At 43.4% G+C, this 11,262-nt stretch overlaps 1 protein-coding gene across 2 annotated transcripts in view; it reads right to left on the reverse strand.

Annotated features, from left to right (window-relative positions):
- Positions 1–6,405, reverse strand: part of spock2 (SPARC (osteonectin), cwcv and kazal like domains proteoglycan 2) — a 107,025-nt gene extending 100,620 nt beyond the window's left edge. For both annotated transcript variants that reach the window (XM_059946474.1, XM_059946473.1), the window contains exon 1: positions 6,160–6,405. In XM_059946474.1, coding sequence (XP_059802457.1) covers positions 6,160–6,327 — 168 coding nt within the window. In that variant the 5' untranslated portion in view covers positions 6,328–6,405. The remainder of the gene's footprint in view (positions 1–6,159) is intronic.
- Between the last annotated feature and the right edge of the window lie 4,857 nt (positions 6,406–11,262).

Genomic DNA, 11,262 nt, shown 5'->3' on the forward strand with positions numbered 1-11,262 from the left:
CATGATGGTGGCTATATTTCATTAGGAGTTTGAGGAGAATTTGTATGTCATCAAAAACTCTTGCAAATTTCTATACATGTACCATGCAGAGCATTCTAATTGATCACATTGCCATGTGGTATGGAGGGGCCACTACACAGGCTTGGAAAAAGCTCCAGAAAGTTGTAAACTCAGCCAGCTCCATCATGGGCACTAGCCCTCCCAGCATCCAGGACACCTTCAAAAGGCAATGCCTCAAAATGGTGGCATCCATTATTAAGGACCCCCATCACCCAGGACATGTCCTCATTGTTACCATCAAGGAGGAGGTACAGGAGCCTGTGGACACACACTCAATGGCTCAGGAAGAGAATCTTCCTCTCTGCCATCAGATTTATGAATGTACAATGAACCCATATATACGAACTCACCGTGTTGGTGCATGGCCAAGTGGTTAAGACGTTCGTCTAGTTATCTGAAGGTCACTAGTTTGAGCCTTGGTTGAAGCTTGTGTGTGTGTCCTTGAGCAAGGCACTTAACCACACATTGCTCTGCGATGACACTGGTGCCAAGCTGTATGGGTCCTAATGCCCTTCCCTTGGACAACATTGGTGGCGCGGAGAGGGGAGACTTGCAGCTTGGGCAACTGCCAGTCTTCCATAAAAAAAAACCCTGCCCAGGCTTGTGCCCTGGAAACTTTCAAGGTGCAAATCCATGGTCTATCGAGACTAACGGAGGCCTACCCTACTATTACCTCACTATTTTTTTCATTTTTTTGCTCTCTTTTTAATTTAATTTTAAATTTTTAGTTGTAATTTCTAGTTTTTTATGATGTATTGTAATGTACTGCTGCCGCAAAATGACGAATTTCATTACATATGCTAGTGTAATTGAACCTGATTCTAATTCTGATTTCTGTCTGCCAGGCAACATTCTCAAGGCACTCATTTACTGAGCTCCTCAGGTCATGAAGAGCACCATGAGTCCTGATGAAAGGCCTCGGTCCAAAACTTCAACTCTTCATTCCTTTTCATTGATGCTGTCTGACCTGCAGAGTTCCTTCGGCATTTTGTGCGTGTTGCTTTGGATTTCCAGCATCTGCAGAATCACTTGCGTTCATCAACAGCTTCACATTATTTCTATAATAAAAGTTTCTGTTAACTGCTCCACAATTATGGGCCAGTGATAGGACACCTTAAACCATCTTAATTAACTGATGTATAAACAGGGCTTGCCTGTAGGTTAAAGGGAACTAATGTAGGAGGCTTTTAGCAAAATATTCCATCTGGAGCATTTAATTAAAAATCTATCTTTTTATTTAAGATTGGAACTTGCTGCAATGCTATAATTTTAACATTAGGGCAGGACGTAACCCAGCACTCAGATGGACAACTGGGCGGGTTATTTTGACTGATGAGCCAGCAGTTTTACTGGCTCAGTAACTTTGCTCTGGTTTGGACAGCAAAGTGATTTTAATGTGCTGAGTAAACAGATGACTAGCACAGGCTTGTACTGTCCCAGCCCACCAGCATCGGGTATCGTGGGCAGAGAAGAGACGCAAGTCTAGATTCTGAGAGAAAAAGAAACTATCTTTTGATGAGTTCAGCAGGTTGAGCAGCACCTGTGGGGGTGGGAAGAGAAGGAATAGTCAGTGATTAGGGTGAAGACCCTGCATCAGGGCCAAATTTGGACCGTAAAGGAATCATTATTTGTGAAGATTTGTTCTGTGCATCCTCATGGAATAACAGTAGCTGAAACTCCATCATAACCATCACATCACCAAGTCTGCAGACTTGGAAAAGTTCAAAGTAAATGTATTATCGAAGTACGTAGATGTCACCATATATTACCCTGAAACTCAGGTTTCAAAGGCTGCACAGTGGTGCATTTCCAATGTTACATCACTTGGCAACAATGGACTTTCACAGTGACCACCCTGGCAACTGAAAGCCAAAATCAGAATGCAAGGTTCCCAGTAAGAAGAAGCTACTTAATTAGGTCCATGCAAAGCCTAGTTCAACTTTTCCCTAACCCAGGGGTTGGCATCCCGCGGCTCCGGAGCCGCATGCGACTCTTTCATCTCTGTGCTGCGGCTCCCCGTGGTTTGTTAGTTTTTGAAATGTAATTCGAAATTTGAAGATTATGGTGATCTTGTACAATCTAAATAAAACGTTGTGGAGACCCCATTTCCTGGCACATCCGAACCGGCTCACAATTAGCCACCGTTCCGGCTAAGGGAAATAGCCTACGGGGGTTTGTGAGTACGTGTCTTTTGGAGCATCCGCTCCCACGGGGATGGGTTGAGGGAGGCTTTAAAGCAAGGCTGTTTAGTTCGAATAAAGTTACCTTTGACTGCAGTGTCTTTATTTTAGCGCTGCGTGTAGCACACCGCTACAACGTGTTTTTTTTATCGCTATTAATATACATCACCACTGCCAATGCCTGACACCCGCCAGTGCGCGCTTTCTTTTAATTCTTCGATCCAAGGTAGGCTAACTATGGAGTAACCTTCAACCCAACGTCTTTTTTTCAGAGTTCAAAATGTTTTTGTTGCATGCAGAAATGTAATTTCGTTTTCTCTGTAGGAGTTCATCAATTTCATAAATGCAACACATTATAGTTTGTTTATACATAGCATAAAGGCAAAAAAAAAACCGTTGTATGCAGTGTTATTTCATTTTAAATGTCAAACGGATTTTGTGGCTCCCAGTGTTTTCTTTTCTGTGGGAAATGGGTCCATATTGGCTCTTTCAGTGGTAAACGTTGCCGACCCCTGCTCTAACCCAACCTAAGCTATTTAAGTTCCATTTCCAGTCACCTTGTGAATCAATGTTAACGTTGGCAAATTTGATTTAGAATTCTTTGCTACAGGCAACTGTGGACGTCAAGTCTGGATGTATATTTAAGGCAGAGGTTGAAAGATTCTTGATTGGTCAGGGCATGATGGGATATGGGGAGAAGGCAGGAGGTTTAGGCTGAGAAGGGAATTGGATCAACCATGTTGAAATGGTGGAGCAGATGTGATGGACCACATGGTACAATTCTGCTCCTATACCTTATGGTCTTATTAGCAACCATTCCCTTGACTCTGCCATGGCTGGTCTAAAGCCCGGCTGCGGAAGGAGGGGGGTTAGGCATGCTCCGGCAACTCCATCCTGTAAAAATCCAGAGAAACAGTAACTCTGAACACCTCAACCGTGGGAGAGGACAGATAGACCACAAAGATGGACTATACCTGGTGCCAATTTGGAAGACTGGCCCAGGACCAGCCAACTCTGGTGAGCTGCTGTCGGTGGCTGATGCCCCAGTAGAGGTGATGGGCTTAAAACAAAGAAGCGCTGTTCTCTCAGTTTGGTCAACATCCACTATCTGAAGTTTCTAACCCCTAATTTCCCTTGAGATTTGTTAGTTTCTGTATAAAAGAGAGTTTGCATTGTTACAAATGATACATCCCTCAGAGGTCTGAATCATACTGTTATTTGAGAGAACTTACTTTGTGCACATTACAGCAATGACCACACTTGTAAGGCATGCTGTTGGTTGCAAAGCTCTTTGGGACATCCTGAGCTCATGAAAACCACAATAAAAATGCAAGATTTTTATTTCTTTGGCTTTGTGCTTACCTCTTCAGAGGCAGGTGACTATCAAATGCTGGCTGTGTAAAAGAAAATAGCTGGTCATACGCTGCAGCGCAGTCCACCTTCTCTCAAGACAAAGGGCAATATCTGATATCCCAAATACAGTTTTATTCTACAGATGATAACTGATCTGTTGTGTACTCTCAGCAGTTTATTTAAAAAATGAACAAACGATCCCAGGGTTCTGTATCAGGGTTGGATTGGGTCAGACCCAAAATACTAAACTTATGATCAGGCCGGAGGTTCAGTATTATCTGCATGAAGTTTCCACGTTCTCCCTGTTTTCACGAGGTGCTCTGGTTCCCTCTCACAACCTAGATATTAGTGACTGGTAGCGGGATTGCTGACTATCCCGAGAGTGAATGGGCAGTGGGAGAATTGGTGGGAAGTGGATGGGCATGTGAGATGGCATGGACTGTAGAGAAAATAAGCAGGGGCATTGAACTAATGGAAATGCATTGATGGCCAGTATAGATCTGATGGACCGAATGGCCTCCTTCTACACTGGAAGGACGTATGGGATGTGTGTTGAGGATATTTTTTTCTTACTGGTTACATCACCATGTGGGTTAGATGTAGCACAGGACTGGGAGGGAAAGCTGCAGAGACTTATAAACACTGTCAGCTTCATCATGGGCACTGGACTCCACACCATCAAGGTCATCTTCAACAGGTGATGCCCCAAGAAGGCGACATCTATCACTATGAACCCTCACCATCCAGGCCATCCTCTCTTCTCATTCCTACCATCTTGGAGGATGTACAGGAGGCTGAAGACACAAAGGTTAGATCGGAATGGGTCAGGCTGGCTCATAATATAAAACAAACACTGGTATATATTGGCATTGTAAGGTGTGATGTATCTAACTGTCCACACCCAGCAGGAGAGGCAGGAAGTTGTTCTTGTCCCTAAAGGTGTGGCCCCACTGCTGAGCTCAACTATTGAATCCCAAGGGATTCAACTGATTGTTTGGAGGTTATTTCTGGGAGGACATCAAACCATGACAAGTCTTCAGCTGGTTCTGAGTGGTCCTCTACCTGGTGCTTCACCAAACAAATGAGACTGACACCGGTAAACACAAGTGATTCTGCAGATGCTGGAAATCCAGAACCACACACACAAAAGGCTACAGGAACTCAGCAGGACGGGCAGCATCTATGGAGAGGAATAAACAGTCGACATTTCAGGCCAAGATCCTGCATCAGAACAGACTGACACCCAACTGCACTACAGACTGATAATCAGGATTTAGCTTTAATGTAGCATATCAGGGAAGATTTTGGGGAGGGTGGTGGTAGGGTTGGGGGAGGAAGTAGGTGAAATAAGGGTCCATGCTGCTGAAAGCAAAACTGTGGTGGTGGAGCAAAGACCATGTGTGTTTGTTTCCATGTGATCACAGTGTGTGTGTGTGTGTGTGGGGGGGGGGGGTGAGGGAAGGAGGTGGGCATGGGATATCTGTGTAAGGTTGTGTGTTTGTCCACATGGCATGTATCTGCTCAGTCTTCATCTCCCAACACCTTGGACCACCTTGTTACCTCACTGTAACAAGTCCGTGTGGTAGACAAACGCAACAGCCACCTATTCATGCACGGACATCCTCAGAACCAGAGAGTGAGCAAGTCGGTCTCGATCTCGAGCATCTGCCTCGACTGAGAGACAAATGGAGGGAAGCGACCAGGTGGCGATATTTCGTCGGGGATTACACCTCCAGGATCTGAGTTCATTGAATGAATTTGAAACCACGCGTGAGATTGTTTTTTAACATTTAAGAACCACTGCAGGTTGCCGGGGGTCCAACGAAACACGCCAACCTTGCCACATCGAAACATGACCTGCCCAAGCACATCAGCATACTGAGATCCGGTTCCAGTCAGTCAGCGTCTCTGCAGAAAACCTACACTCCTGCAGACAGAGTAATTTTGCATTGGGGGGGGGGGGATAAATCACGCGGAAAGGATCCATTCACAGATTCAATCGGCCTGTTTTGTGTAGTGGGCGATGCACTGACGCAGACCGTGTGGGACACCTGATTGCCAAGATCCCGTTACCGCCCATCCCATCCGAGGTTCTTCCCAGGCGTATCATCCCGATTCCAGCTCCCCACCCTCTCTCCCTGCAGAAACCAGCTCTTTACCCCCGAGCAAACCCTAAAACACATTAAATGCAAAACCCCGTCACAGCAGTTCGCGGGGGAAATAAATATCAACATAGCTAATCCGCTAAACATTTTAACTGCTGCAGCAAGTAAAATAAATATATTTTCCTTCAATTGACAATCTGAAAAAAAAATTTGATCACCAAATCTTCCAGCAATGGGCAGTAAAAATGACCCCTACCCCGTCAGAATCCATGGATAAGACGGTGCAATGGGCGATATCTTCACTGTAACGACAGGTGAATTTAGGCAATAGAATTTGGTGCATTTTCCATTATAACTGTAACCCCACATTACCCCTCACCCCCAGCTCCAATCATTTATTAATTTCCGCTCTCTGCGATTTTTAAAAATTCGGTTCCCCGTCGGTATCAGCGAAAACTCACGTCTCTGAATCGGTTCCAATTTCTGATCTGCTGGCTGTACGGGGAGACACTGGACAGCCATTGCTCATCCTCCAAAAAATTCCCGTTCTTTGCCCCTTTCTCCTGACTCTCCTTGTCCGCCGCCGCCAGTAGCAGGGGGATCAGGAGCAAGTTCAGCGTCTGCAACATTGTCCGAGGCCGCACTGATGCGACTTATTCCGCAGGTTGGCTGTCGAGAAATGCGAGCTGATTATATTTCCAATCACACTCCCCACCCCCTCTCCTTAATCTGAGCCGGTGTGAGTCTGCGCCACCAACCCATCGCACACCGCTAACTCACTTTACACACTTATACAGACATAAATTGCACATACACACTCAGACATTGGCACAGGCACACATTCAGAAACATATGTACACACGCATTCACGTTTATTTATTACAAGAACATAAATACAAATATATGCACAATCATTATAATTATGCAACTGGCACCTATACAAACGCACACATGTGCTTTTACATAGGTAAATAGAGAGATATGCAGATTTTTGTATTCATATTTACATACAAATACATATATGCTTACCATTGAAATACATAGATTTATACACACAGATAGATAGATTGCAATACCACACATACATGCTCCATGTGAACATGCATGTATGTGCACATATTCAGATGTGTGTGCAAGCACGCGCACACATACACACACACACACACACACACACACACACACACACACACACACACACACACACACAGAGGTGATAAAATTACACCCTCTCAGATATTCATTTCCATGTACCATGTCCGTGTGCCATATACAGACATACCTTTTCACACACATGTGCAAATACACAGGCACTCACGAGTACAACAGCATCCCAGCACGAGTCAGGCCCAATACCATTATATGCCAGGATGAATTTGCAACCATTTAACTATGCCCCAGTATGAGTCAGCATTATTTAAGTACTTCAGCATTGGAATCTTTCAGCTGAACAGCAAAATGAATCAATGCCCATAAGCTTACCACAGCACTAATCAGAATCCAGATAACTGGACCTCAATACGAGTAGGCATCCTATGCCATTGGATACCAACATGAGTCAGCACCTATGCAATTCTACTCTAACAGGAGTCCGCATCAAAAAATAAACCTTGAGCAACAAATACTAAGGCACAGATTTCTGGACAAGTTCTCCAAGGAGTTCCATTAACATTAAAAACCTATAATTATGATGCAAATCTTGTAATGGTTCATTATATTTGGAGTACCATGTGGTGTTCATTGTGAATTAGCCCTCTGAATGGGAGCTGAATTGATAGAGTAACAGAGTACTACAGTACAGAAATGGGCCCTTTGGCCCATCTAGTCCATGCTGAACTACTATTCTGCCCAGACTCATCAAACTGCACCCAGACCATTGCCCTCCGCACCCCTCCTAGCCATGTACTTATCCAAACCTCTTAAATGGTGAAACCAAATTTGCATCTACCACTTCCACTGGCACCCGCAATCTGAGCGAAGAAGCTTCATTAATTTATTTTTTATTATTTAGAGATGCAGAGTGGAACAGGCCCAAAAGAGCCATGCTGCTGAGCAACCCATCCTCCCTATTTAAGATTAGTCTAATCACAGGACAATTTACTAACCAGTACATCTTTGGACTGCGGGAGGAAGCTGGAGCACCATATGATCGGGGGAGAGTGTACAAACGATGCCAGAGTTGAACTCCGGACTCCAATGCCCAAGCTGTAAAAGCATCACACTAACTGCAAAGCTACTGTGGCACACCCAATGTTCCCCTTACACATTTCACCTTTCATCCCTAACCTGTGCCCTCTAGTTCGAGACTCATCCAACCACAGTGCAAAAATCTGCTTGCATTTACCTTATCTATAACCCTCATAATTTTGTTTACCCCCTTACCCCTATCAAATTTCCTCTCATCCTCCCACGCTCCAGGAAATAAAGTCCTAACCTATTCAAACTTTCCCTAAAACTCAGGTACTCAGGTTCTGACACCATCCTTGTAAAGTGACTCTGTACTCTTTCCATCTTATTGACATCTTTCCTGTAACTAGGTGACCAAAACTGTGCACAATACTCCAAATCAGATCTCACCAATGTCTTGTACAACTTCAACATAGAATACGATTTTCAATTAGTGGACTCTTTATTAGGTACACTTGCTCATTAATGCAACTATCCCAATACCGTGGTGCACTATGGTCGTGTAGGGGGTGTCACGGTAGTGTAGTGGTTAGTACAATGCTATGACAGCTTGGAGAGTTTTGAAGTTTGGAGTTCAATTCTGGAACCATCCGTACGGAGTTTGTACATTCTCCCCATGAACTGCCTGGGTTTCTTCCTGATGCTCTGGCTTCCTCCTACAGTCCAAGACCATACCAGTTAGTAGGTTAATTGATCCTTGTAAATTGTCCTGTGATTAGGCGAGTGTTAAATAGGCGGGTTGCTGGGGCAACATGGGTCATTGGACCAGAAGGACCTGCTCCATGCTCTATCTCTAAATAAGTAAATGGAAGAGAATAAATCTAATCAGCCAATCATGTGGCAGCAGCTCACTGCATAAAAGCAAGCAGACATGGTCAAGAGGTTCAGTTGTTGTTCAACCAAACATCAGAATGGAGAGGAAATGTGATCTTAGTGATTTTGACCATGGAATGCCACAAGGGGTGGTTTGAGTATCTCAGAAATGGCTGATCTCTTGGGATTTTCACACACAACAATCTCTAGAGTTTACGGAGAATGGTGCAAAATAGAACATCCAGTGAGCAGCAGTTCTGTCAGAGGAGAATGGCCAGACTGGTTCAAGCTGACAGGAAAGCGACAGTACTCAAGTAACAATACATTACAACAGTGGTGTGGAGAAGAGTAAGTCTCTTAAAGTGGATGGGCTACAGCTGTGGAAGAGCACGAACACACGCACAGAGGCCACTGGGGGTGCCTAATAAAGTGGCCACTGATTGTATGTAGAAGGGATTAAATAGTTCTTAGAATATGTCTATAAGAGTTATTTGCATCACTATTGAAATACTCCAGCTAAACCAGGAACATGCAAAAATAGAGCGGAGGAGAATAGTTGGTCATTGTGTCGATAACTGAATAGAACCAGCTAAGACCTCATCTCTTTTCACCAACCCACAGAGATAAGCAACTGGAAGGCTGCTCTCAATCAGTTTCATACCCATCACTCTTGTTTCATTTGGAGGCAAAATACTAGGAGGTGAGACTCAAGTGGCTGCAGATGCCATAATCTAGAGCAAGAAACAATCTGCTGGAGGAATTCAGTGGGGTGAGCAGCATCTCTGGGCAGAAAGGAACTGTTGACATTTTGGATCAAAATCCGAAAAATCTTTTATAAATATTGCATAAAAGCTGCATAAAATAATAGACTCAGGAACATTCCTACCCATCATCTACAAGAAGGCAACATCCATCATCAAAACTCCCCATCATCTGGGCCATGCCATTTCGTTGCAACTACCATTGGGTAGGATGTCCAGACACCTGAAGTTCCACACCACCACTTCAAGAACCCGTACTTCTTCAACCATTTGGTTCTTGAACCAACCATTTCAATCCTAATCACCACCTCAGTACAGCAACACTATGACTACGTTGCTCTACTATGGACTTCATATTTTCTGTTCCGATTGTGTTCTTTCGTGTATAATTTTGTACAATTTTTGATTCTTGTTTTTCTTGCAAATGTTGCTTCTATGATGCTATGTGTCTGATACTGCTGCAAGTTTTTCATTTCATCTGTGCACTCATGAACTGGTATGTATGGCCTTAAATTTGATTTTGACTTTGGCACTGAATAGAAATGAGAAACACTTGCTTTACGTTTTATATTTAAGTAATACACAATCTTCTGTGGATGACTGTTGCACAATTCATCTGTTCTATGTAATGTATTACCCAGAAGCAACATTAAGATGGTGCATAATCAGGCCTAGTTCTTTCATGCCACAAGGTCTAATTGGATTAAGTACATCTGAAAATAAAATGCTTAATTTTCTTACATTGCAAAAGTAACTGCACTGGCAAGTGTACTTAATTGGCTGTGAAGTGCTTTAAACGTCCCAAGGTTTTGAAAGTCACAGATCTTACTCTCATTTAGATATAATCTGTTATTAGCCATAAAGCAATCTGTTCATTATTTCATTACTGTTTGTGGAAGCTTGCTGCACCCAAATTGGCATCAATGTTAGCTGTGTTGCAACAACTACAATTGCACTGTGTAACTTTTGCAGTCTGAAGCTGTGAAGGGTGCAATATAAATGCAGACTTCTCTGATACCCTGATATTTACTGTTCAGCTCTCCCACCCAGGTAGAGCTCATGGCTGACTGTTATCAAATTTTTCTGGTTTTGAAACTGTCCATTGTGTAAACTATAGACTTAACATGAGGTTTTTAAAAACAGCTCCCACCTGATTCAAGGCAGAAAATGCTGGAACTATTCACCTCTTAGTGTGAAAATAACCACTTGGTAAATACACACAATGTGCTCATCTGCTCTAGCACATTGAGTGCATTGGTTTAGATTTCTAACATCTGCAATACCTCTTTTCTCTGTAATCACTGGGAAAGCCCAACACAACTAAAAACCTTTTCCCCCAATAGTTAGAAGTTAACTTAACAGAAGGAAAGTCATCTGCACAAGTTCACGTATGCAGGTGCAATGAAAAACTTACTTGTAGTAGCATCACAGGCACATGGCATCAGATACATGGTATTCACAAGAAAATCAAATATAATTTTTACAAGATAGGACACAATTGGAACAAGAAAAAAGCTGCAGATGTGGAACAAGCAAAACTTACGTGTGTTGCTAAAAGTCCATTTTGGTGCAAGGTGATCAGAGTTGATAGTGTTGCTAAACTCTACTGATTAGGGTTGCACCTCCTGGTTTGAGAACCAGATAGCTGAAATGAAGTAATGGCACTTGAACCTGGTGTGAGAGCATACAGGCTACTGTACTTCCTGCCTTACAGTAGAAGCAAGACAGCATGGACCAGATGCTGAAGATCTTCAGTGATAGATGTTGCCTTCTTGAAGCAGCCCTTCCTGTAGACACTACTGACCA

This window comes from Hypanus sabinus, chromosome 21 (assembly GCF_030144855.1).
Source record: "Hypanus sabinus isolate sHypSab1 chromosome 21, sHypSab1.hap1, whole genome shotgun sequence".
Classification (NCBI taxonomy): Eukaryota; Metazoa; Chordata; class Chondrichthyes; order Myliobatiformes; family Dasyatidae; genus Hypanus; species Hypanus sabinus.